Below are 27,448 nucleotides of genomic sequence, written 5' to 3' on the forward strand. Positions count from 1 at the left end.
TCCAAGAGGCCAGGTGAGGCCGTCCCGTGATGCCCTGCGTTCCGGCCGCTCTGGCCTGCAACGTGTCTCTGGGGCGGAGACAGCGGCAGTGGAGTTCGCCGCGCGCGGGTGGGGGTTCCAAGTCTTTTCGCTCGTGTCCATCCCTCAATCGTTGCGCTTGAATCCCATTGGGCTGCCCCAGGCCTCGACATGTCGTACAACTACGTGGTAACGGCACAGAAGCCCACCGCCGTGAACGGCTGCGTGACCGGTGAGGCTGCCTGGGCAGGAGACCCCTGCGAGGGAGGGAGCTGGGGGCAACTGAGGCCTAGGGAAGCTCGCGACCCCCGGGTGGCCACCAAGCCCGCGGCCAGGACCGGGCCCGGGGAATGGAAGGCGCTGGCTGCGGAAGGACCTCCCACAGTCCCCGACTTCAAAGAAGCTGTCTAAACACATGCCTTTTAGGGGAGTAAGCGCCTTTAGGGGGGTCAAAACTGCTTTTGAGGGTCCACTTTCGTTCTCGGAGGTCACTTGGTCTTGAGGACAGGGACGGGTCCGGTGGGACAGAGAGTGGGCTCTGAGTTGATCGTGCGGTGTTGCTTGAGCCGCGAGATTGGCCTCGCGAAAGGGCGGTGGTGATGGCGATTTGGGGGCACGAATTTTCAAGTGGGAGAGCCTGGGAGGTGGAGGGATGTGAAGAATGTCCGCACTCAGGCGAAAGAGAGGAGTCTGCCTGAGGCTGTTGTTTACAAGAAGGAGCTGCTGGGGAAGAGGATTTAGAATGGCCCAGCCCAGTGCTGGGCTTGCGTTGTTTGTTTGTGCAAGAATTGTTAAGGACACAGATGTCCAGAACCCTCGAATAATCATCTTGAGCCAAATTTTCAACAGAATAGGAAGCTCTCAAACTTGTATTTTTATGTAAATTATAGTCACGACTCCAAAAGAAAACTATTGTTTGAAGAGTTGGAGGCGGTGAAGGAGTGTGGATGGGGTTTTGGTAGACTGCTGGGAGGGCAGGCAGGGCAAACAAAGCAATATTTTAAGGTGAACCTCTGAGAATTCTCTTTGTTTGATCTGGTCTGTTTGGTTAAGGTTTTGTGAAAATCCAACTAAGGAACTGACTAGAGAGGAACACTTTCTTCAGCATCTCTTCTTAATTAGAGGATGAGTCGGCCACTGCAAAGGGAAAAGTGAAATTCGAGGGCACAGAGCCATCTGAAGGGTTTTCACAGTCATTGTCAGGTGAAGGACATGATGCTCTTAGGCCCAGGCTAGTTTTCTTAGTCTGATGAGGAAAGTAGCTTTCTTGAACATATGGAGTGAAACTCTTTGACGATTTGTTGAGAAGGAAGAGAATGGAGGGAGCCAGAGAAATATGTGAAGTAAATGAGGATTCAAGAGGTTTTAGGTAGAAGTGATAGGATTACTTAGTGCTTTGGCTTCAAAAATTAGAGGATCTGTTCTTGCAGGACACTTTACTTCAGCAGAAGACTTGAACCTGTTGATTGCCAAAAATACAAGATTAGAGATCTATGTGGTCACTGCTGAGGGGCTTCGGCCTGTCAAAGAGGTGGGCATGTATGGGAAGATTGCTGTCATGGAGCTTTTCAGGCCCAAGGTAAGTGCTCTGGGTTGGTTGGGCCCAGCAACAAAGGGGAGAACTGTTGGTTGTAGTTGAGTTTATGTTGTTTTATGTCATTGCTCGTTTAGGATGGCCTAGGAGAGAATAAGGCCTAGGAGAGAAATAAGGCCTAGGAGAGAAACTTTTCTCTTTTTGAATGGCAGAGTTCAGTTTATATTCTTATTTAATAAGTTTCCAAGAGATAGAAGGAGAAATTCGCTGGGGAAAAAATTTATTTTATCAAGTTGACTTTTTTAGAAGGGAACATTAAAGCAGTTTGAAATGTGGGTCACCATCCTGTGGGCCATCATAGTGATTCAGAGAGTAGGCTCTGGAGTTAGGGCAGTACACTTTATTCCTTACTAAATCTAATTTTGGGTGTCACTTAACCTTTCAGAGACTTACTTCTGCATCTGCAAACTGGGGATAACAGTATCCAATCTTCTGGGTTATTGTGAAGATGAACAGCACCTAACACATAATGAACATTGACTGTTACCACTTACCATCGAATTATTATTGTTATAATCCAGCTGCTTTCATCAAAATAGCCACCATGTTGCTTCATTATGTCTTTATTGAATCTGATAAGAAAGCAGTGGGTTCAAAATTTAAATTATAACCCTTTAAACAGAAACTCCCTTTGTTGGGGTCTATTAATAAGTAAGAAAGACTTGGTAGATGCATTTGAGCTTCCGTTGTCCACAGTTTTTTTCTTTTTTCCAAGTATTTGGGAGGGATTAGAGGAGGCGTTACATTCATCTTTCAGAATTTGAATGGAATAACTGAGATTAGCTGACATGGAACTAGATGAATACATTGTTTGTAGAGCAGAGATAGAGAATCATGAAAGTGGACTAAATGTTTACCAGCTTCAGTTCTGACCTTTTGTACACACCCTTAGGGTGTGTGTAACTCATGTTGTTTATTAACGTACATGCTCACCATGGATTTTTTTCAGGGAGAAAAGAAAATTCTTGAAGAATTTCATATGCTTAAGGAATGATGAAAGCCTAGATAGGTATTCCTGTTTTCAAAAGAAATTTATTTTGATAGTATGATGTTGGTTTCCAGGGGGAGAGCAAGGACCTACTGTTTATCCTGACAGCTAAGTACAATGCCTGCATCTTGGAGTATAAGCAGAGTGGCGAGAGCATTGACATCATAACTCGAGCTCATGGCAATGTGCAGGTGAGGTGGTTGCTGCAGGCTGATGAGAGTTTTCCAGGTAGGGTTGTCATGGTTTGGTGAAGGAAATTGAAGTGCCGGGGCAGCTCTCTCTGTGTGGTTAGAGAAACAAGGAGAAAACACTAAGGACTTCTGTAGTTTACTCAGAATCCAAGGGATAAGGTAGGTAATAATACTTCATTGAGATTCAGTGTATTGCAAAAAAGCCCACACTGACATTTGGGCTACTTGGCATGTCAAAAAGATGGCACTTGTTTTCCTACCACTCCTGCTAAAGTCGTCCTGGGAAGGTGGTACCCAGTGTTCTCTGTTACCCTAGGTGTTGAGGTTCTTCCCTAACCCCAGTTTATTCCTCAGGACCGAATTGGCCGCCCGTCAGAGACAGGCATCATTGGCATCATTGACCCCGAGTGCCGAATGATTGGCCTGCGACTCTATGATGGCCTGTTCAAGGTTATTCCACTAGACCGGGACAATAAAGAGCTCAAGGCCTTTAACATCCGCCTGGAGGAGTTGCATGTTATCGACGTCAAGTTCTTATATGGTTGCCAAGCACCTACCATCTGCTTTGTCTACCAGGTACTGGAGCAGGAGGAGAGAGAGAAGCAGTGCGGTTTGGCACCGTGGGGAGTTCATTTTTGCTCATCAGAATGTCTAGATTTCATGGTAGGATGGGCAGAAGTGTTTAACGTATTTGTCCTGAAACGTTTTGAATGATGTAATTAGTATGTGTGAGGTTTTGGTTGCACCTTGAGAACAGTAGTACTTATTGTGGAGGCAGGAAGCAGTCAGGAGCTTGTAGCAGGCTTTAATCCTGAGATTACACTCTGGTTGTGCGCCTTGGAGATTTTGTAGGGTGACCCAGTTTACACTTTGTCACTTACTGGCATGCTAGGGGATTATTAAAATTTAGCTGTAGAGAAATGATCTGGAAATTGCCTTTGCACACAGTGAGAAAATATCTTGGGGATACTTTATGTGTCTTCCAAGAAGAAGTACGTTTTGATCAGCGCGCAACTTTCTGGTGACTGCTGGCTCTTGACTTCTATTTTAGTCTGTGCCTAAAACTTTTGTTGAGCTGATCCTGGGCAGCTGTTCTCTGGGCCAGATCTCTTGAGGGGGTGGGGGTGGGGGCAGGGTGGCAGAGCACCAGACTAACATGCTTGTATCTTGGTAAAATCTCAGCCTTTTAACAAAGGGCCATACAGCATGAGGTTATTTCAGTAGCATGTACTTGAATAAATGTTGGAAGGAAGCTTAGTCCAAGTTTAAGTACTGTGTGTGGGCATGTAAACACTTTGATAGCTGTGTTAAGTATTGGAAATACTGATGTATTTTTGTATATTTCTTAGTGTCACCTGAGTGCTGGTTTTGATTCTGGTTGGTATAAAGTTCATTTGAATAGGTTGAAATCAGCTTTGGAGATTTTGTTTAATCTTGTTTATAATACATTAAATATCAGAGCTGAAATAAAAACTTAGGATTTCTCTTCTTCAGTTTTGTAAATATCAGGTCATTAAGACATTGATGTTGGTTATTCAGGACTGACTCTGGGCAGGCCCAGGACTGCCAGTTGTGAATGAGCTTCATTTCCATATGTGGGAAATGGAGGCCCAAATCCAAACCCCATCTTGAACACATGGTGAAGTTGAGTCTTACTCCTAATCGTTGGTGGCAAAATTCTCATCAGCTATAAATTATTTTTTTCTCACGTTTTGTGCTCAAAAATTAGTTTGAAAACTATCACATGAGGGAGTTCCTGGTGGTCCAGTGGTTAGGATTTAGCACTTTGACTGTCGTGGCCTGGGTTCAGTGCCTGGTCTGGGGACTGAGATCCTTCAAGCCCCGCGGCGTGGCCAAAATTAAAAAGATAAAAGAGAAAGGAAAATACCATGTGAAAGGTAGTCATGCACAGTGCGTCAGGAGCTATAACAGTGATTGAGATGTGGTCCCTGCCTTGAAACACACTGTCGGATTCCTTCCATAACTTCTCAGAGCCTGCTCTGGCCTTTGATGAGGCCACTCTCCACTGGCCTCAGGCCGGCTCCTTTAGTCTCTTAAAGGTGACTTTGATAGTTCCAGGTCTGAAGTGAGTCATGATTCAGAAAAAGGAGGGGAAGATGGTGTTGATGATGGCAGGGTTGGAAGTTTCGACTAACGTTAGAGGAGCCGCACGCTCTGTTTTCTCCTGTCACCCCATCAGAATGCATCTGAGAGTGTATCAAACAAATTTTTAAAATGTGTTAAATGTATTTTACTTCTCAATGTGTTTGATTTTCCTCTTTAGCTATTTTGCAAGTTCCTTGAAAGTAAGGAATAGAGGAGATACACACACACACACACAAATGTACATATATGTACATTATATTTCTGTAGTGGTTAGTACAGTGTGACATGTTCATTTTTCTACTTTTTAAATCTCTTTGTTGGTTTCGTTGTTAGAAACAGTTGGCCTCAGTTGCAGTTTCCCCAGACTATCTTAAGCCCAAGTGGTGGCTGTCAGCATGCTTATGGATAAGGATGGGGAGGCTGGTGTGACAGGAGTGTCCAGGACCCTCTCCAGCCCAGGGTTCACCCTTCCTAGGGACTAAATATTCTACCTTTCCCCACCTAGGACCCTCAGGGGCGGCACGTAAAAACCTATGAGGTGTCTCTCCGAGAGAAGGAGTTCAATAAGGGCCCTTGGAAACAGGAAAACGTAGAAGCTGAAGCTTCCATGGTGATTGCAGGTTTGTTGGGGGATGTAGGAAATAGGCCCTGCCCCAGTTCTCTGTTGTTCCTTCCCCACCTTCTCTGCCCCTTTATCTCCGAGCTCCAGTGCTGTTGAGCACACGCATTGTTCACCCCTCCCTTATGTCTCCTCTCTGTAAATGTGCTTCTCTTTGCTTTTTGCATTTCTATCTTCAAGATTGTCTTGTTTTTCACTCTTTCCCCCCCAAAGTGTGTAGTTTTCCTTTCTTTGCGGTGGTGGGTTTAACTAAAACAATGAGATTGATTTGCCGAGTGGCACATGGAAAATAGTCTCATTTTATTGTTGGCAAACATTTTTAAAAACCAAAAGAGGCAATAATGCTTATCTTATCTGGTTCCTTTATTTCCCAGATGAGGAAACAGGGCCGAGGGACTTGCCTGTGCCTGTACCTCACTGGCAAAGCCTGGGCTGAAGTCCAGGTCTCTGCTGTTTATCCTATATCTTTCCTCAACATTGTTATGTGTTTTACCCAGTAGAGAAGTTTTAAAACTCTTAAATGCAAATTGGTTCTTCTATATGGTAACCCTGATAATGGGGGAAGTTAAGCTAAGGAACAAGGGGAAAAAGTAAAAACTTTTGGATCAGACATTTAGAAGAGAAAGGGGCAGAATGCATATGGAAGAACACTGGGAAGACTCCCCATCCTTCAGATCATGTGAACTTCAAAAGAGTGGCAGTGAAAATATTTATCAGGAGTACAGAGTGAGCAGCTTACAATTTCTAAGACAGGAATCTCAGAAAAAGGTTATCGTGTTCCCTGGACTTTGATGTCTAAAATAATGATTATCTTCCAGTTCGCCTCAGAGATAACTGGCTCAGTGCCTGAGTTGCCTCAGGGTTTGGCAGGTTCCAGATGCTGAGCATTCTAATGCTGCCCTCTCTCCTGCAGTCCCTGAGCCCTTCGGAGGCGCCATCATCATTGGACAGGAGTCGATCACGTATCACAATGGTGACAAATACCTGGCGATTGCCCCCCCCATCATTAAGGTGAGCAGCATTCTTTTCCTTTTCTTCCTTCTGTTTGTGTCTCCCTCCTTACCCCCTCGTTGGTCAGAAGGGGATTCACAACTGTCACATTATTCACTGTGTATATGAGACTGTTGGTCACTGGGAATACAAAGAGAGATTGGCTTGGTTTGTTAACAAAGAGCTTGCTTGCTAACTAAGGGAGAGAGAATACAGTTCAGATTATCTTTTCTATTCATTTGTGCAATCTGAAGAAAGGAGAAATTTGGGTAATTTTATTGAATACTAATGTCAGAGTTCAAAACATGTAAAATAATAAAGTGAAAAATACATATAGACTTAAAACATTAGTCATAAAAAAATTCACCTTAAGATACTGAGTCATAAAAATGAAGCCTTGCATGTTTAGTTTTATCTTTTGAGGCTAAATAACAAAATCTATGGTAGCATAGTCCAGGGAATACTTACAGCTGTTTCCTCTTCTATATATTTGTTTTCCAGTAGAGTAATATGTGAGTAAACAGTTAAAGTATATTGAGCTCCTTGGAACATTGTCCTCAAAAATAAAACGTCCCTGTTTTTGGTCACCTATGTGAGTTGAGTGGATTCCTTGCTCATGAAGTGACTGGATTTGGTACAGGGAATGGTCTGCTAGTTGTGGAAGACGCTTTATATCTAATGACTCTGTCTCCCTCTTGGCAGCAAAGCACAATTGTGTGTCACAATCGAGTGGACCCCAATGGCTCTCGCTATCTGTTGGGAGACATGGAAGGACGGCTCTTCATGCTGCTTTTGGAGAAGGAAGAACAGATGGATGGCACCGTCACCCTCAAGGATCTCCGTGTGGAACTCCTTGGGGAGGTAGGCCTTGTCCCTACTCTTTTACATTCTACTAGGTGCCTGGTGACCCCAGATGTGTGGTCTGAAACTGCAACTGGGAATTACATGAGTTGACAACAAATGCTCAGTCCTGCTGTGGGAGTTAGTTTTGGAATGAGTAGATTCTAGAGAATCTCACAAGCAGTGGGGTGCTACCTCAAGTATCAAAAGAAAGAGAAACAGAAAGATAGACTATAGAATTAAAGGTTAATCTAGGGCTGATACTCATTTATGGGAGGACATTCTAAAATAGTACTATTAAAAAAAAATAGTACTATTAAGAACAACTCAGTGAATTTTAGAGGTCTCTAGCTATTTGGAGCTGTTGGGATTAAAATGGTCGTTTAGAGCAGGCTATAATATATATTTATATTTATAAATATATATTTAGAGCTGGCTATAGGGATGCGATAAAGGAAGAGTCACAAACTTCAGGGATTTAGGAACGTTTGTTGAGTGTTAGCTGGGGATTTGAACTGGAGACTTGTTTTGGGAACCATGGCTGCAGTTGTTGTTTTCCTAGGCACAGGTCTGAGAGATGGATAGGATGGTGTCTGGATCCCTTGTGAAGTACATTCTGATGACTTTCATGCTACTGATTTTCTTTTAGACCTCTATTGCCGAGTGCTTGACGTACCTTGACAATGGTGTTGTGTTTGTCGGTTCTCGCCTTGGCGATTCCCAGCTTGTGAAGGTGAGAAGACATTTTCTTCTTTCTGGCTTCTCTTTTGCAGTCTTCACTGCTTCTTCTTCAAGTTTTTCCCCCGTGTTTGGTGCCATTCAGAGTTTCTTCAGTTCATTCATATCCTTGCTATACACCTTTCTACTTGGTTGATGTAGCATCCTACCTTGATTAGCTCTTTGCCCTAAATGTTCATTCAGCAGTGTGTTAGGTTCTGTGGATACAATGATGTGCAAGATCCAGCTTCCGCCCTCAAATAGATTATAGTCTAACATACTTTATCCCTCTAGAATATAAGAATTTGAGCCTTCTCTGCAGAAAAATGCATGCAAATATTTTGCATTAATTTCCAAACTGTTCCTCTGAAATCCATCCATGAGATGCCAGGTTAGAAATCCCTGACTGGTTAGTGGATCACCTGTAGGATACCCATGTCCCTTAGTCAGCATTTCCCTTCTGGAAGCATCCCGTAGAGCACAGGAAGGGCAGACTTAGTAGGGTTGAGTTTCTTTTGGATGATAACTATTTCTCTAGGGAGCATCTGGAGCGTTCTAAGACTAAAATTGTTCTTTCTTTCTTAGCTCAATGTTGACAGCAATGAACAAGGCTCCTACGTAGTGGCCATGGAAACCTTTACCAATTTAGGACCCATTGTGGACATGTGCGTTGTGGACCTGGAAAGGCAGGGGCAGGGACAGGTAAGGGGTCATCCTGGAAAGGGATAGTTGGTATGCCCACTCAAACTGTGTCCTGGGTCTGCTTACCTTGAATGAGGAATGTGCACTACAGATAAGTTTTGAGAGCCTCACTCACTAATTCCAAAGATGCAAGGATTACTACCATTTACTGAGTGCCTATCTTGGTCTGCCAGGCACTTTACATACATTATCTCTGATCACCCCAGCACCCTTTTAGATAGGGATTCTTGCCTATTTCAGAAGTGAGGAAACTTAAGGCCATGAAGGATTAAACAACTTGTCCAGCGTCGCATAACTACTAAAGGGCAGGTGTGTCTGCCCCCAGATCCTGTGTACTTTCTGGTGAACTAGGATCCCAGGAAGGAAACAAGTTTGCTGGGAGCAGTGGTAGGACCCTTTTGCTTCTTGGACTAGAGCGCCCTATCTGCTTGATAAATTTTAGAGACTTTGGCAGTCACCCTCTGCTAATTCTGCATCCTCAAACCTAGCTCCCCAGCAGAGGGTGCTTGGATTTAGGTACACCTTGTTTACTTTCTGAGCATCAGTCCAGTTGCCCCCATCTCTGGAAGGGGTTATTTAGAAACCTTTTCTCTACTTGCAGCTGGTCACTTGCTCTGGGGCATTCAAGGAAGGTTCCTTGCGAATCATCCGGAACGGAATTGGAATCCACGAGCATGCCAGCATTGACTTGCCAGGCATCAAAGGTAGCCTTTCGGTGGACATAGGATGCAGATCTTATTTGAGTGACTTTGGCCTCATTACATGTCATGAGGACGCTTGGGAGCTAGGGGAATGCAAATCAAATGAAGAGAAAAAAAAGTTTTAATGCCAGATAAGTGGTGGAAGGTTAAATGTATTTAAAGGTTCCAAAGTAAACTTAAGATATTGACCAAAATTGGATAATGGAGTAGAGAAATGGGCAATTTAGTGGAAAATTTAATGTTGTTTACATAAGGGAACTGATAGAATCCCTAAAGAAAGAGGAGACTGAGAATGTCAGAGAATGAGGTATGTAGCCAAGGTAACTTCTAGAACAAAAGTACACAATCCTCCTAAATTCCAGGAGAACTGTAATGATCAAAAAGATCAAAGAAAGACTACATAGTGAAAGACTTTTTTAATATACAAACAGGAGACATAACCTAAAATAATATGATAGAACTCAATGTCAAACATCTGTATGAGTAACTGATTCATCAGATATCTGCTATCAGTATATGTAAATAGGCTAAAATGACCTATTATAAGAAGTAGATGATCAGATTGGCTCATAAGGCAAAAATTAATTCAAAGTAGTATACATAACACAACTTAGAAGTAATTTAGAATATAAAAAAGTAAGAAGATGAGAACAGCTTAAAACAGGTTTATGAATTAGGAAGAGATCATAAAACTACAAAACCCAAGAGAATGAATTGAATAGCTATAGACAATAAGAACTCATTAAGGTAGGATATAAAATAACTGAAATCAATAGCTTTCATGTAAAAACACAGTCAATTAGAAGGTGTAGTAGAGGAAAAGAGGAAAAGAAGAAAAATAGCAATAAAAAGATAAAATACCATGGAATAAGTTTAGCAAGAATTGTGCAAAATTTATTTAAGGAAGACTTTAAAATACTCCTAAAGGATTGAAAGGATAGATTGATCAAATAAAAAAGACATGCTAAGGTCTTATAAATTAATATTATAAAGCTTTCTCTCTCTCTGATCTTTATATTAAAATATATTTCAATAAAAAATACCAGTAGGTTTTTTTTTTTTTCTTTGACCTGGACAAGTTGAAGTCCAAATGGGAAGCAGAAGATGCAAGGAAAGGTAGGAAAAACTTAAAAAAAGAACAATGAGGTGAGTCTAGTCCTACCAGATAATAAAAAATACTGTTAAACCTTAGAAATTAAAAGTATGGTTTTGGTGCACAAATAGGCAGGAATCCTATGAGCAAACTCAAATGTCCAGAAATAGACACAGTTGTGTATGGGGCTTCAGTGTAGGATAGTGGTGGTATCTCAACTCAGTCAGGTAAGGATGATTCTTTTGAATAAACACTGTTGGGATAACTAGAGTCATTTGAGAAAAGATAAGTTTGGGGCCATACTGTACAATGTGTACCTTGCTAGAATCTAAATAGATCAAAGACTTAATGTAAAAAATTGAAGCCATGCAAAAGCTAAAAGAAAAAGTTGGTAATTTCCTTTCTAATTTTGGAGTGGGGAGTCTTTCAGACTCTGAGTCAAAAGTACAGAAGCCAAAAGGAGACTGATAAATTCAACAACATAAAAATAAAATACTCTGCTTGGCAGAAACGAAACACTATAAGCTAAGTTAGGAGAAATGGTAAATTAGATGAAAACATTTGTAGTTCATCTTATATACAAAGGCCTGGTCTGTCTAATTGATAAAAATTGATAGAAAGACAACCAAATTTCCTGCCCCCAAATTGACAGAGTACATGAATGGACAGATAACAAGCCTAACTTATAATAAGTGCAAATCAAAACAAAATAGCCATACTATTCTTCACCAGTTGCCAAAATCCAAGTGTGACAATGTCTGTGTTGGTAAGGCCATGAGGAATGGGCATGCTCATTGGCAGTGTCTACTGAAATTACAGCTGATTTACCCTGCAATCCCAGTTCTGGGCATCTGACCCATAGACTTTCATGTACATCAGATGACATAAATACAAGATTATTCATTGTGGTATTGTATGTTATGGCAGTATACTGAAAAATGTCCATCATTGGGAACTTGCTAATAAACTAAGTACATCCATAAAATTAAATACTGTGCAAAGGTCAAAAACAAGGAACTGTTTTGTTCTGATAAGGACTCAGACATATATTAGATGAAAAAAAACAATGTGTAGACAGTTTGTGAGAGGCTACTGTATTGGCTTGCAATACAGCATTTATCTATTGAAAAGAATTGGAGGGATAAATTATTATTGTTTACTTATTTGGGGGCTAGGTTGGAAGGAGAGGTATAGGGGTGAGACTTCTGTGTTAAATATTTAAAAAAATAAATTTTGACTTTGAGTCATGGAAATGAATTATCCCATCCAAAATCAAATGAAAAGCTTTGAAATATCAAGCTCAAACAGTTTAAAAAATACCAAACTTCTTCAAAGTCTTGAAGCCAGGGAGGAACAGAGTGGATATTTCATCTTAGGACTGGACTCCAAGTTTCTTGCTCTTTTTTTGGAGTTAGGCTGCTCCTTCCTTAGACTGTGTGGAGCCGAGTGTCGGTCCGTGCTGTGCCTCTTAATCTTTGATCTGTGTTCCAGGCCTGTGGCCACTGAGGTCTGATCCCAACCGGGAGACCGATGACACGTTGGTGCTCTCTTTTGTGGGCCAGACAAGGTAAGACGAGTCAGCTCCAAGCGTCCATGTAAAGGTTGCAAGGTGGGGCAGCTGGTCCGGCTAACCCCAGCCTTCCCTTCTGCTGCAGAGTTCTCATGTTAAACGGAGAGGAAGTGGAAGAAACCGAACTGATGGGTTTTGTGGACGATCAGCAGACTTTCTTCTGTGGCAACGTGGCTCATCAACAACTTATCCAGGTAGTAACTGAGGAAAGGGCAGGCCCCATTTATGCATCAGTTTGACCTGGAATGCAGTACGGAGCACCACTGGATTTTAAAAGTCAATTTTTATGGGTCTAAAAGTAATGTAAAAAGGCTTGGGAAAAAAATTGAAATTACCTAATCACCCATTACTGAGAGGAACCTAACTCTTTTTTTTTTTTTTTTTAAACTTTGGAGTTCTTTTAGTTTTAATTTTCTTTTGCAAATGTATGTATAAGTTGGCCCTCTGTATCTGTGGGTTTTGCATACATGTACTCAACCAACCACAATGAGAAGTATTTGGGGTGGGAATTCCCTGGAGATCCAGTGGTTAGGACATGATACTTGCACTTCAATCCCTGGTCAGCAGACTAAGATCTGCAAGGCACTCAGTGCAGCCAAAAAAATAAAAAATTGGGGGGGGGGGGGAACCATCAGAAAGTTCAGAAAGAAGCAAAACTTGAATTTGCTTTGCTCCAGCCACTATTTACATATCACTTACATTGTATTCACAGTTATTTACGTAGCATTTACATTGTATATTATATTGTATTGTAACTTCCTTTGTAGCTCAGTCAGTAAAGAATCTGCCTGCAGTGCAGGAGACCCAGATTCCATCCCTGGATTGGGAAGATCCCCTGGAGAAGGAAATGGCAACCCACTCCAGTATCCTTGCCTGGAAAATTTCATGGACAGAGGAGCCTGGTGGGCTGCAGTCCATGGGGTCGCAGAGTCAGGCACGACTGAGCGACTAATGCTACATTGTATTAGGTATTACAGACAATCTAGAGGTGACTTAAAGTGCACTGAAGGATGTGAGTAGGTTATAAGCAAATACTGTTCTGTTTTATATGAGGGACTTGAACATCTGCGCATTTGGTATTGACTGGAGATTCTGGAACCAGTCCCCTGCGGGTACTGAGGGATGGCTGTATATTGTATTTATTTACATTTTCTGTTATGGATGGGATCATTTTGTGTGTGTGTGTGTGTGTGTGTGTATTTGGGGGGGCAGGGAGATATTGTTTTAGTACTAATTATATCCTGTCATCTGAGACACATTTTTCCACTCATTGTAATAGTAATATATACTTATTTGGAAAATACTGAAAAGCACAAAGAAGAAAAAGATTAGTCATACGCTACCATGCATATATGAATTTTGATAGCACTTCTAGTGTACTGCTTATAACTAGAGCTCTAACTCTGTTCAGATACTTATTTTAACTTTTTCTGTGATAATGGGGATCATACAGCCCTTTGGTACTTGTTAGCCATGAGAGCCTGATTTCTTCGCGTCTCTCAGGACCTGGCAGGCTTAAGTTTGGAATGGCCATGATGCTCTTGGTTTTTTGCACACCCTCCTCACCTCAGGAGCCGTTCTCCACACTGAGCAGAGTCAGTAGTTGCCTGTCGTGGCTGTAGCACTTGAGGGCCTAAGGGCCTAAGGGTTACTGAACTGTCTCCATAGTTTTATTCTCTTGGTCTTCCTTTTAGCCAATAGGCAGTGTTGGGTTTAGTTAAAAACCAGAGGGAAGGTCTGTCACTTTGTTGAACAAGTGTGGGAAGTGCCCAGATACTGACTCAATGCTTTGTCGGTGTTTTCTAACTGGGACCTGAATTCTGGCCCCAGCTCACATATCTTATTATTCAAGGGCCTTCCTCTTTTTTTAATTTTCAGAATTATGCTGCTTCACTGGTTTTGTAATTTGTATTGGACCAGGCTCTTCAAAAGCTGATTTCCTATGTTATGCCAGCTCAGTTATTACTAATGATGGGCTTCTTTACCAAATGGAAAGACTAATAACTCTAGGAAGTATTATGTAATTGCATTGTAGTTCATTAGTATCAGTAATAGCTTGTGGTGTTTTTCTGCATCTCCCATGATGTTTATAGTTCTAAAGGTCTTTCTTTAAGTAGAAACTCAGTTTTGATAAATAAAATATATTGATACGTAATAATATTATCAACCTGCTTTTTGTTTTACTTCAGTAATGGAATAAATATAAAAATAAAATGCATTTTAATACAGTTTTGTAGACTTTACTAAAGAATTTTATATGATTTTAATGGTTCATGCATAGTAAAGAACTTGGATATTTTAAATTCTTCAGGCTGTGCTACACAGCTTGCAGGATCTTAGTTCCTTGACGAGGGATTGAATCTGCGCCCTCGGCAGTGAAAATGCGGACTCCTAACCACTGGACCACCAGGGAATTCCCAGAAATTAGACTTTTTTTTTTTTTGGACATTTTAGAGATCTGACTTTGGGGTTGAGAAAAACAACTAGACTGGTAGTTGCAGGGTCTTACTCCATTGATACCTTTCCATAGGGTGCCATTTGTGATACCCAAGCCTTAATCAGAGTGAAACAGGACATGCCTTCTCTTTTTTGGGCTGTAGGTATATGAGCTATAAGCTGCTTGAAGTCAGTCTTCTTCAAGGATTCAGTTAAAAATGACATCTTCATGTAATCAGTCATTGTGGAACTTGGAAAAATCTATCTCCATGGCAGAGGAGGACCTCCATAGCTTATTCTTAGGGTTCTGTGAGGGCGGCATTTACTGCCTTCTCCCTCTGTGTAGACCCCCTGCAGGGGCTTGGGGACACTGCTCTTTTTTTCTCTAGATCACTTCGGCATCTGTGAGGCTGGTCTCCCAAGAGCCCAAGGCCCTCGTGAGTGAGTGGAAGGAGCCTCAGGGCAAGAACATCAGCGTGGCCTCCTGCAATAGCAGCCAGGTGGTAGTCGCCGTGGGCAGGGCCCTCTACTACCTGCAGATCCACCCTCAGGAGCTCCGGCAGATCAGGTGTGTGTTTCTGTCTCTGCTCTTTCTGCCCGCCCCTCTTCTCTGGGACTTCCTTGATCCCTGGAGTCCTTCCTCTGCCATATGCTTCTTTGTTCAGCCACACAGAGATGGAACACGAAGTGGCCTGCTTAGACATCACCCCTCTAGGGGACAGCAATGGAATGTCCCCTCTTTGTGCCATTGGCCTCTGGACCGACATCTCAGCCCGAATTGCAAAGCTGCCCTCTTTTGAGCTACTGCACAAAGAGATGCTGGGTGGAGGTATGTTTCTCTTTTTTTGGGGGTGGGGTATATGTGTTTCTTTTAAGGGCCTGAATTAGGATCAGAATCAAGATTTGGAACAAGAGCTCAAAGTACCTCTTTTCCACAGAGATCATTCCCCGTTCCATCCTGATGACCACCTTTGAGAGCAGCCACTACCTCCTTTGTGCCTTGGGGGACGGAGCGCTCTTCTATTTTGGACTCAACATCGAGACAGGTGAGACTAGCACGTCAGGTGAGGGGTGCTTTGGAGAATCTGGGGTATTGAAGTTGGCAGGGTTCTTAGCTTCAGGGTGCATCTTTCGAACCTTCACAGTCCAGCTCTGTCCTGTTTTTGTTTCTGTTTTTCTCCTGATGCTCTTCTTTCTGTAGGCCTGTTGAGCGACCGTAAGAAGGTGACTCTGGGCACCCAGCCCACAGTATTGAGAACTTTCCGTTCTCTTTCAACCACCAACGTCTTTGCTTGCTCTGACCGCCCCACTGTCATCTATAGCAGCAACCACAAATTGGTCTTCTCCAATGTCAACCTCAAGGAAGTGAACTACATGTGTCCCCTCAATTCAGATGGCTATCCTGACAGGTGAGCCTCTTTTTCTTTCTTCAGTGAGAGCCAGGACTGAGGGCATCATGACCCTTCCCCTCCAGCCTTTCTCCAGTGACAAAGCCAGTGACTGGCTGAGACGTGTAGAACAGAGCTTTGCAGACCTGCAGTAGAAATACCTCGGAAGCCTTTTAAATGTACTGAATTGTTTTTGAATCTTTCTTAGAGTTTGCTTTGGTAGATCTAGGGTTGGGCCCCAGATCTGAATCTGTATTGTTAGAAAACCTCTTAGGCAATTCAAGTCAAGTTTGAATTGGTCAAGTTTCAGAGTCCCTGATGCAGAGATCATTCATTATGTGTTCCCCTGAAGCAGGTATTCTCAAAGTGGCTCCCTCTGTAGCCATGGCACTACGCGGGAACTCTCTGTTAGAAATGTACATTCTCACGCCTCGCCCATGGACCCACCAAATCAGAAACTCCAGGGGCGGGCCCAGCAGTCTTAGCCTCACAAGCCTCCCAGGTCATTTTGATGCCAGTGTGGTTTGATAGTTCGAGAATCACTGTTCTATATCCGAATGCTGCACTTCAGTGTTAAACAGATACCTGTTAAAATCTCAGCCTAGGCCCAACCAGACCAATTAAATAAAACTTGAGGGGTGGGACTGGTCTCCAGGTGTGTTTTGACAGAGCGGTAGTTGAGAACCACTGCCCTGGAGTAAACTAGTGTAATTCTGCCTCGTTTTTCTTCCGCTCATGGAGCTGCCTCATAGAACCCTTTCCTTCCTTGGGTGTACTCAATCTAAACCCAGAACCTTCTTTCCAGCCTGGCACTGGCCAACAACAGCACCCTCACGATTGGCACGATCGACGAGATCCAGAAGTTGCACATTCGGACGGTCCCCCTCTATGAATCTCCCAGGTGAGGGGCAGGGTAGGGGAGTTGCGGGGGAGGGGCCCTGGGGGTTGGCACGTAGCGCTTCAGCCTTCTTCTGAGGGGCCCTGTTCCATACTTGTTCTGCAGGAAGATCTGCTATCAGGAGGTGTCCCAGTGCTTCGGGGTCCTCTCCAGCCGCATCGAAGTTCAGGACACAAGTGGGGGCACAACTGCTCTGAGGCCCAGCGCCAGCACCCAGGTGAGGGCAGGGGCCGAAGAAGAGTGGTGTGAGCAGCGGCAGGCTGCTCGGAAGGGGTCAGACAGTAGACGCTTTAGGCTTTGCAGCTCACCTGATCTCAGCCACAGCTACTCGCCTGGGCCATTACAAAGGCGTCTGTAGACAGGAGGTGGGCGTAGCTGGGCTCCAGTAAAACTTTAAAAAAATAGGCAGTGAGCTGGATTTGGCCACCTCGTTAGAGACTTGAGAAGAACTTTGAATAAGTGTGGCCTCAGTGATTTTGCTACTTGGTACCCTTGCTTGATGAATAATTCCTTTTCTCTTAGCATCATTTTGGGTACTTTGTGTCAGGTATGGGGAACAGTGTCATACTGTAGGTAAGAGCATGGGACTTGGAGTCTGACAGAACTGGCTCCAGGGTTCGTTGCTCGCTGTGTGAACTTGGACAGCTTCAGTTTTCTCATCTGCAAAATGATAATGGACCGTCTAGAGCCACACGTCACAGACCCAGTGGAGATATTAGCCAGTTGCTTTATTCCATGTATTTTCTGCTTTTCTTGCTTGCAGACATCCATGGTCTGACTTCTTCCCTTAATCCAGAGTAGGTCTTTATGTATTCTTTTTACTTGCAGTGGTTTCCTGCTCTTCCCATTGAGAGAGGTGGAAGCCTGTCACTTTATTAGGTTGCCTGGATTTCTTGTTAGCTTTCTTGATTGACTTAGCATCACTGTTTTAGTGCTGTTAAATGCCCTTCGAGTCTGGTAGTGTTTTGGACTGCTGTGTCAATTCCATATGGAGTTTGGATCCTTAGCCTCAGTCCCTGTGTCCTCTCTGAAGCCTTTTGCACTTGGGCTCTGTGCAGGCGGCCAGCCTCAAGTTTTTCTCGTTCAGACTCTTCCTCTGTTCTCTGATCCTGTCTGATGTTCACACTGCTGTCCCAGCACCCGTTCTTTTGAGAGGGGTGATGTGTGTTCTCTCTGTTCCCAGGCCCTGTCCAGCAGCGTCAGCTCCAGCAAGTTGTTCTCCAGCAGCACAGCCCCTCACGAGACCTCCTTTGGAGAAGAGGTGGAGGTGCATAACCTCCTTATCATTGACCAGCACACCTTTGAAGGTGCAGATGAGCTCTTTCTATCATGCTGTACCTACGTCCTCCTGAAGCTAGGCTCTTCTGGGCTCTGCTGTATTCCAGAATGTGATAGACACTGGCAGACTATCCTAGGAGGAGAAGAAAGGGGTGGGGCCTCAGAGTTGGCTGTGAGTTCAGAGTACTGGGCCTCCTCATGTCAGAGTAGGCTGGCGAGGAGATAGGAACAGCAGGAGGCAGACGCTCCAAGCTGAGTTGTGGACCTCACAGAAGTGCAGAAGCACACATGCGTGGGGGTCGTCAGTCAGTCACCTCTCTACTATTCTTCTTCTAGTGCTTCATGCCCACCAGTTTCTGCAGAATGAGTATGCCCTCAGCCTGGTCTCCTGCAAGTTGGGCAAAGACCCCAACACGTACTTCATCGTGGGCACGGCCATGGTGTACCCAGAAGAGGCAGAGCCCAAGCAGGGTCGTATTGTGGTCTTTCAGTATTCAGATGGTAAGTGGACACAGTCGCTGGCTTTTGAGAATTTTGAAAACTGGGAAAGGAAGCAGACAGAGAGTTTTAGGTTTCAGCCTCAGTTATGCAGAAGAACTTGGATTAATTGCAGTGACATGAGATTCAAGATATTTCTCTCTTTAAGCTCTTGATGGTCTGAATGAGTTTTGGAGTATGTGAGCAGCGGCACAAATAAAATCTACCCTTTTTTTCTTCCTTTTTTACTCTTTGAAAGGAAGAGAAAGGGAGAGGCGACCAGAGTGAGAGTTAGGAGTTCTGGTAGGACTCCGTGATGTTTTCCACTCGGCTGCTCAGCCTTTTAGGCCCTCTTCCCAGCATCAGCACTTGGTGTTCGTTTCTCTATCTTTTCTCATCTCCCCTACCCATGATGGCTCTGAAGACTAGCTGTCAGCCCCAAAATCTCAGGTTAGATGGCTGAGGTGGAGTCTGGTCTCCATCTTGAGGGGGAGATCGGAGTCCCAGGTGGGAGGCAGAACCTGAGCGCTGTCTGGGATCACTGCATGTTATGTGGGGGCCCACACTTCTAGAGGTGGTTAACCCCGGTATATACGGATTCTATATTCTCTGCTTTGAAATGAGGGGTTTGGGGGGGCAGGAATTAGAGCCGGGGGGAAGCACAGGATTCTTCTGATTTGTTAAAGTGTGGGCTCATGAAGGAGACTGAAGGGTGTCTTTTTTCCCCCCAGGAAAACTACAGACTGTGGCTGAGAAGGAGGTGAAGGGGGCCGTGTACTCCATGGTGGAGTTTAACGGGAAGCTGTTAGCCAGCATCAACAGCACGGTGAGTGCTCCCTCTGGCCTCCCGCCTCACCTCTGTCCACAGAGCACATTCCCCTTGTATTTTCTGAACTGCCTGTGTGTTGCAATTTTAAGGGTAACAGAGTAGCAAGGATGGAGGATGGAGCTGGGGTTGGACCAGACACCAGATTTGGTTCTGAGAAGCCCTGTATGTATTGTTCTGAGTATTGTGGGAATTGAGAAGAGGGTAAGAACTGTGGTCCCTGCACTCAGAATGTGTCATGGCATGAGAATATTTCATCTGTGTGGGATAGAATGAGCCAAACTTCATTCATCATGAGTAAATCCCTGAAATACTAGGCCTGTGAAATTCTCCACTTTTCTTCTGGTGTGACCCCACCTCCTCCCTTGCCAAAAAGAAAAAAAGTTACACAGTCAAACTGATTTGGGACCTGCTGTATCCTGTATCTTCTGCTTAGAAGCTTCTCAGTGCATTGTAGCATATGAAAGATGCTGAGAAGATCAAGAGTAGAGAAACATTGCTTAAATACTTCTTTTTTTTTTTTCCAAAGAAAAAGCAGCTTTATTTATTTTTTGGCTGTGCTTTGCGGCATGTGGGATCTTAATTCCTAGACCAGGTATCTCACCTGCACCCTCTGCAGTGGAAGCACAGAGCCTTAACCACTGGACCAGCAGCGAAGTCCCCTTAAATACTTTAACTTGATATTCATCGGGAAGTGCTCACTGAGCACTTGAAGTATACCACGCACTGTTCTGGTAGTTGGGATGTAGCAGTAGATGAAATGGACAAAGAGCCAGCCTCCTGGGGCCTGTGAGCAAATAGAATATATACGTGTATGTATGATGAGAAGTACCGTGTGAAAAATAAAAACGGGACGAGAAGCTGACAAAGTGCCAGCGCGAGCATGGAGGTGGCGCTGTTTTGACACGTGGTCAGGAAGGTTCACACGGTGGCTTTTGGGCAGATTTCTGAGGGAAAGGAGGGAGCCAGCCATGCCTTGATCTGGGAGAAGACAAGTGCCAGGAGTCCACGGCCGGCCTGTGCCCAGTGTGGGAAGGCAGTGCTGGGTGCTGGGAGGTGAGTTGGAGAGGCAGCTGGGAGCTAGCACGTGTGGAACCAGATAGACTGTGTGCTTTAGGTTTGTAAGGACTTCGGGTTTTACTCTGAGGGGATGAGAACCTCTAGAGGGTTCAAGCAAATGCATGACATGACTATAGTTTTATATATATATATATATATATATATATGGTATTGGTTTACTTATTGGGCTGTGTCCAGTCTTAGTTGTGGCACACAGGACTTTTGTTGTAGGTGCGGGCTCTCTAGTTGTGGTGTAGGGGGGTTTAGTTGCCGTACAGCATGTGGGATCTTAGTTTCCCATCCAGGGATTGAGCTTATGTCCCCTGCATTGGGGGGGCGGATTCTTTTCCTTTTTAAATTTATTTATTTTTAATTGAAGGATAATTGCTTTACAATATTGTGTTGGTTTCTGCCATATGGAAAGTGGATTCTTAACCACTGGCTCATCAGAGAAGTCCCTGTAGTTATATTTTGAAAAGCTCACTGCACATCTTGGAGAAGGTGGTAGAAGACCAGGGGTAGAAGCAGTGAGATCAGCTTAGAGGCTCTGGTGATGATCCAGAGAGCAATGGATAGTGCTGGGAGCAGTGTGCTAATAGAGGAGGTGAAGGATAGTCACATTCCACAGATGTTAGTATCGAGGGGCTCTAATGAGGGATTGAAGATGAGTCGTGAGAAGGGAATAAAGGGTCAAGAGTTTCGGCCTGAGTGACAGATGGTGTTGCTCTGTAGTGATGGAGGAAGACTGAGTGGAGCAGGTTTGGAGAGTAAAGGAAAACTATCTTTACTCACAGCACTTCTGCCAGCATGTATGAGGAGTTTTTATCCCTATGACAATCAGTTTTCCAACTGGGGGTCCTATAATTTACTTAAATTCTGACTTTAACTACCCAGAGTTGGAGTCAGATGTCACAGGTTCAAGGGCTCGGTCCCACAAGACTGTCTTTATTTAAACCCCTGGCCCAAGTAGTGTTACTCAAACTTCTGTCTGACTTGCTACTAAGTTAGGGGTTCCCACAATCTCCTACCACCCTTAGGTTTCATAATTTGCTGGAAGGGCTCACGAGACTCAGACTGTTTACTTGCATTTGCAGCTTCTTCACCCCACTCTTGGAAGTCTGGAAGCCCAGCCCAACTGGGCTTATCCCAATTTGTGGTGTTCCGGGCTCACTTGACCCAGAACAGGAGGTGTGGTAGCCATTGTGATTATTACGAGTGAGCCTTGGAGTGTACACCTGTGGAGCTAAGGTTTTTTGGACACGTCTTGAGAAATCATGGCTTAATATATTCTTCCCAGGAGTGTCTGTATGTGCAGAGGTGAGGGTGGGGCTGCCTGGACCCTGCAGAATCTGCTGGGACTGGGCTGTGCCGAGCATCTGTTCATCTGTCTGTTGATCGTAAAGCATCTTTGTTCTTTTGGAAATATGGTCATAACTGAAGAAACACTGCAGTGAAGAAAAAAAGGGTATTTTTTTCCCCTTTGGGTAGAGTGGTAGCCACAGACTCTAGTTCTTTAGAGTAAGTTTCTGTTGGACTTTTCTATTCTATTTTCTTTGCTCACTGGATGTACATCAAAAGGTGCCAGGGATGTATGTGTTTTGAGAAGGGTTCAGAAAGGGCAGTTTGTTGGGAGGTGATCTTGTTTCTTTCTGATCAGGAAATTGGAAATGGATCTTCTCTTTCTAGAGATATTTCTGTAGACAGTTACCAGACTTCAGTCACAAAACCATCTTTTGTCATTTCTATAGTGTTACTTGCATTACTGTTTACTTAGTATTTTTCTTTATCCTGACTTATTATTTTTTTTTAATATAAAGGAAGACTTTGTAGTATTAAGTTTCACGTATTCACTCTGTTTTCATCTTTCATGAATGTGTAATAATTACAAACGCTCACCCAAGTTCCACAGCAAACCATTTCATACCCCACACTGCACTTGGGTAAGTGGTGCAGCAGATGGAGGATTGAGGCTGGTGCAGGCCCCTGGGGCTGAGAGAAACGCACTGTCTGCCCCTCCAGGTGCGGCTCTATGAGTGGACGACGGAGAAGGAGCTCCGCACTGAGTGTAACCACTACAACAACATCATGGCACTCTACCTGAAGACCAAGGGCGACTTCATCCTGGTGGGCGACCTGATGCGCTCGGTGCTCCTGCTGGCCTACAAGCCCATGGAGGGCAACTTCGAAGAGGTAGCTGGGCGCGGGCAGCCGGCCTGCTTAAGCTGGTGGTGAGGGCTGATGAAGCCCCGGGTGGGCAGGAACGGCATCCCTGGACACACATTGTGCATCTGTTCAGTCCTTTTAGGGAGCCCCAACTGGAACTCTGAGCAGGCCATTTCAGGACCGTGTTCGCCAGACAAAGGAGGGGCTCTCCCTAGAGGGGCGGTGGTTAAACACAAGGGCAGGGCAGGCACTTGGCCAAGTCCCAGCACCGGCTTGCATGCAAAACTGCTGATTGTATTTCCCCTCTTGTATTTTCGTTTTTAAGATTGCTCGAGACTTTAACCCCAACTGGATGAGTGCTGTGGAAATCTTGGATGATGACAATTTCCTGGGGGCTGAAAATGCCTTTAACTTGTTCGTGTGTCAGAAGGATAGGTGAGTGGCCAGCTGTGGGAGCGGCCTGTGGTAGGTGAGGACACAGGGCCCTCACAGGCTCGGGTGTGCCTCTTCACAGGGGTTGAGGGTATCTGTGAGAGAATCAGGCTGCAGAGATGAGCCTCTTCCGGCCGGCTCCTTCGCTGTGGAGTGGGTGGGCCCACCAGGGTGTCTGTCCAGCACTGCACGTGGCCCTTGGGGCCCCATCTGGGGGGACAGGAGGTCTGGGTCGTGAGTGTCTCGCACCCCTTACAGCGCTGCCACCACGGACGAGGAGCGGCAACACCTCCAGGAGGTTGGGCTCTTCCACTTGGGCGAGTTTGTCAACGTCTTTTGTCACGGCTCTCTGGTTATGCAGAACCTGGGCGAGACCTCCACCCCCACACAGGGCTCGGTGCTCTTCGGCACGGTCAACGGCATGATTGGTAAGGGTGACCCTGTGGGGCGTGCTCCCACACAGCCCTCCTTCCCAGGGACAGGGGAGAACAGGGTTTCGAAAGTCGGTGGCCGGCTCATCTGTCCTCCTGCCTGGGCTCCCCTTGGCAGGCAGTGCTCGCTGTGGGCTCTGGAGCACCCTGTATCTTTCGGCTCTCTTTGCTTCCTTAGGCCTGGTGACCTCACTGTCAGAGAGCTGGTACAACCTCTTGTTGGACATGCAGAATCGACTCAATAAAGTCATCAAAAGTGTGGGCAAGATTGAGCACTCCTTATATCCTTCTCAGAGTTGTCCCCTTGCTCAAAAACATGGCCTGGCCCAGGCAGAGAGCACTGGAAATTTGTCCCTCTAGAAAATGTCTTGACTAGGTTCTGGTGGGGAACAGGCTACGTAAAAACTTCTCATGGAAAATTTCAAGCACACAATAGTGGAGAGAATCGTATTAGTGAACCCCATGCACTTATCGCCCAGTTTTACTGGTTCATCTTGAAAATGTATGTTAGTATTCATGCAGCGTGTTTGCTTCTGACCTTTCTGGCGTTGCCATGTCAGACGTAAGTGTAGATCACAACTTAGAACATCCTTTCAGAGATCTTGTTGGGGGCAGCGGTGTTTGAGGACCCTTGCTAGAGAGGCTAAATAGAAAAGGAGGGGAAGAGCAGAGAAGCTGTACATTCCAGAAGCCCAAGGATCAGCCCCCTGGACACTGAGGATCCAAGTACTGCTGGAAGTTTGTTTATTATGGGAGAGGGATGAGGAGCCTTCGAGACTCTGGAGGGGATTCGCTGAGAGTCTGTTGTAAGGCAGGATGAACCAGCTCTCGCCAAGGAGGGAGGAGGTAGGCTGACATGTTGGGTGTTTTGCTAACCTGCAGGACTTCAGGCACCTCTCTTGTTTCACTGAGCCTCAGTTTATTAATCTGTGAAGGCTAGACTTAAAGAGCGGTTCTTCCTAGGCAAGCATCCAGTTCACATGGAGCACTTGTTAAAAAAAAAATCTATACATGTCCATGCTCTGAACTAAGAGTCATCTGTATTCTATCTGTTTTTTAAATTTTTATTTTTAATTTTTTAATTGTTTTTGGTCTTGCCGTGCGGCTTGCAGGATCTTAGTTCCCTGACCAGGGATTAAACCATGCCCTCGGCATGGAAAGCCCAGACTCCTAACCACTGGGCTGTAGGGGAAAATCCCTGTAATTTTTAAAATGTTATTTTGATGATTATTCCAATGATCCATTGAGAGGATCATGGATTAGGTAAGGGTTTATGGGTCTTTGAAATTGCAAAACTGTCCAGACAGCTGTGAGTTTTAGTTGAACCTGTTGTTTTCTGTTCTCCTCCTGATGCTTGCTTCAGACTGGTCTTGTGCACAGAGGTGGGGATGACTTTGGAGAGGGTATTTATTATTTCCAAATGATCGGCACATTCCTTAACTCACCTGTCCACCTGGAGATCCTTTCATACTGAACGAAAGACAGAACCAGCCACCGGCTTCATCGATGGCGACTTGATTGAGAGTTTCCTGGATATCAGCCGGCCTAAGATGCAGGAAGTTGTGGCAAACCTACAGGTGAGCTGTGCCGTTGTGCAGGGTGCAGCCCCGGGGCCACTGACTCAAATCCATTGTAGGGCCAGGCACGCCAGGAGGCCTCCCCTCCATGTGCCAAGAGCCCTTTTTAAGTTTTCTTCTACCCGCATGGGAAGGTAGTGTCCGAGGGCAAGGAGATAAGGCTAAGGCTCGGGGGTTCCCCCACCAGGCACCAAGCACTATAACTTTAGCAACAAGGGCACCTTCGGGCATGTCTGGGGTCCCTGGCAGATGCTCAGGAAAGGGGGCAGGGCCAGGATCCTGCAGGGGAGAGGAGTTTCCATGGTGCTGGAGTTTGGGGTGTTGCCCACTGGAGGTGGTGCCTCTGGGGAACAGCCGGGTGGAGGTGGACGTATATACTGGGTGGCGGCCTCTGGGCAGCTTTGCTGCCAGCCGACCCTGCTCACCTGGACCCCCAAGGAGAAGCACGGGCTTCTGATGAGTCCTTGCTCCTGCCATGGTAGTGTGGTGCAGGGTACCGTTGTTGTGGGCGTCCCCTTCCCCGGGGAGGGAGAGCCTGCTCTCAGCCCTCACGGCCTCCCTTCCTCCCCTCTCCTCGTTGCAGTATGACGATGGCAGCGGGATGAAGCGAGAGGCCACTGCGGATGACCTGATCAAGGTGGTGGAGGAGTTAACTCGGATCCATTAGCCAAGGGCAGGGATCCCTTCCCAGACCCTCTCTGAAGGCTTTGCCCTCCTGCTCTCCTCCTCCCTGCCACTGTCTCTCAGCCATGGGAAACCTGTCCCTAAGCCCCAGAAACCACAGCCTACCTGAGTGGAAATGGGGATTTCGTAGAACGAAAACCAGTTCACTGGAGACCTGGGCAAGGGCTGAAGGTGAAATATTTTCTCCCTGGATTTTTACCAGTCTCTCATGATTCCAGCCATCACCTTGGGCCACCAAGCCTGGATTGGTGCAGGCAATGTCCTCCTTCCAGGGAGCAGTTTTGCAGCTCTTTGGCTGAAAGGAAGCTCTGTGTGTGTGTTTGTGTGTGTGTGTGTGTGTGTGTGTGTATGTGTGTGTGTCTGTCCCACACTCATGCATTGTCCTCACATCTTTTTATTTAGGTTTGGGGTCGGGGAGGGCTGTGGGTAGGGGGGAGGTGGGGTGGGAAGGGTTCGTTGTCTTTGAGGTGAGAGCTTCCTTCGCTTTCTTCTGTTGCCTCTGAGAGCTTTGGGTCTGGAGGGCTGACCACCAGGCCGTGGGCTGCCTGAGGGTAGTAAGACCTGCAGATGGTGGATGATTTCCAAGCCACAGCCTTTTTGTCTCTGGGGAACTGCCTTCTTCAGAGGGAAGGAGGTGGGGGGACGTGAACTGGTGGTTAGTTTCTTGAGTTTTACCAAATAAAGTAGAGTCTAAGAAGAAAGATGCGTTTGTTTCTGCTCTTCTTTCCCCGTCTGGCTCTGCAGCATCCCAGGCGCTCTGTGCCCAGGGCACTGCAGGCGCCGTTCTCTCCTTCACAGCCACTGCAGCAGCCCCTCGTCCTGGCTGCTGGAACACTCCTTTCAGGTAGAGAAGTGTCCTCTGTACCCCTCCTTTGTCATGTGGTGGGATCCCAGGCATGAAGGGAGTCAGGTTTTTGAAATTCAGCTGTCTTGGGTTGCCTCTGACTCCAGTCATCCTTCTATTCCCAGTGGCCTCTGTTAGTAATGCTGCTTGGGCTGCCTCTCCTGACGTCATTTTACAGCCAGCTGTGTGTGCAGCATTCAGCCAACTAGCCCCCTAGGCACTGCTCCTCACACTCCTCCCAGCTTCCTGTTGCCACATGCCCTTTGGATTCAGATTTTATTTCCTCTGGTTTCATTGAGTAAACCGTTGGTGTCTTAGGTTTGAAAATACAGGAGTAGGGCACACTTGGGGTTCACCCTTCTGTTCAGCAAACAGAGCTGGTCTTCTTTAAGCCCAGTGGGTCAGCGTGTCCGGGCCCAGTTTCCACCAGTGATCCAGTGGGAATAAAGGCTGCTCTGTCCCAACAGTGGAGCGGGGTTGATCCCAGGCATATTGGCTGGCTCCTTTAAGACCAGCCTTTGATACAGTGTCAGGAAAATTGTGGTTTCAAGTTCAAACTGTGGTTTTGGGAGATTCTAGCTTAAAAGGAAAAGAGCAAGGAAGCATCTCTGCTTTGGGGGTCTTCGGGAGTAAGTTTCCTTCCCTGGAGGCATTCCTTGAGTTTCATTGCCGTTCTTTTACCCTTACTCTCCTGGGGTTTCTGAGGGTGGAGGATAAGGGTCTTAAGGGAAAAAATAATCATCTCTGAAAACCCACAGTTTGAACTTGAAACTCAACACTGTGATTTGAATTCTTCAAGTCATGGTTTGAATTGAAAAGCCCTGCC

General features: G+C 45.5%; 1 protein-coding gene across 1 annotated transcript; it reads left to right on the forward strand.

The window, feature by feature from the left end:
• Nucleotides 1-51: 51 nt before the first annotated feature.
• On the forward strand, nt 52-26,479 carry DDB1 (damage specific DNA binding protein 1). The gene is made up of 27 exons (XM_061166220.1): nt 52-250; nt 1,449-1,597; nt 2,675-2,791; nt 3,146-3,367; nt 5,403-5,517; nt 6,430-6,527; nt 7,209-7,367; nt 7,996-8,079; nt 8,649-8,765; nt 9,367-9,469; nt 12,051-12,126; nt 12,215-12,323; nt 14,955-15,133; nt 15,231-15,394; nt 15,504-15,611; nt 15,767-15,974; nt 16,759-16,854; nt 16,957-17,068; nt 18,035-18,158; nt 18,466-18,630; nt 19,338-19,432; nt 22,511-22,681; nt 22,980-23,089; nt 23,345-23,514; nt 23,696-23,798; nt 24,971-25,094; nt 25,678-26,479. Exons 1-27 carry the CDS (start codon nt 190-192, stop codon nt 25,759-25,761), a joined length of 3,423 nt encoding a protein of 1,140 aa, XP_061022203.1. The 5' UTR covers nt 52-189; the 3' UTR covers nt 25,762-26,479.
• Nucleotides 26,480-27,448: the final 969 nt, after the last annotated feature.

Source organism: Dama dama, chromosome 2 (genome assembly GCF_033118175.1).
Source record: "Dama dama isolate Ldn47 chromosome 2, ASM3311817v1, whole genome shotgun sequence".
In the NCBI taxonomy this organism is placed as follows: Eukaryota; Metazoa; Chordata; class Mammalia; order Artiodactyla; family Cervidae; genus Dama; species Dama dama.

What these genes read in the sequence shown, in the direction of transcription:
- DDB1 (XM_061166220.1), top strand. Translation starts at nt 190, where the DNA reads ATGTCGTACAACTACGTGGTAACGGCACAGAAGCCCACCGCCGTGAAC. An exon ending in TGACCAGCACACCTTTGAAG is followed by an intron (nt 18,159 to 18,465) that starts GTGCAGATGAGC and finishes TTCTTCTTCTAG; the next exon opens with TGCTTCATGCCCACCAGTTT. An exon ending in AAGTTGTGGCAAACCTACAG is followed by an intron (nt 25,095 to 25,677) that starts GTGAGCTGTGCC and finishes TCCTCGTTGCAG; the next exon opens with TATGACGATGGCAGCGGGAT.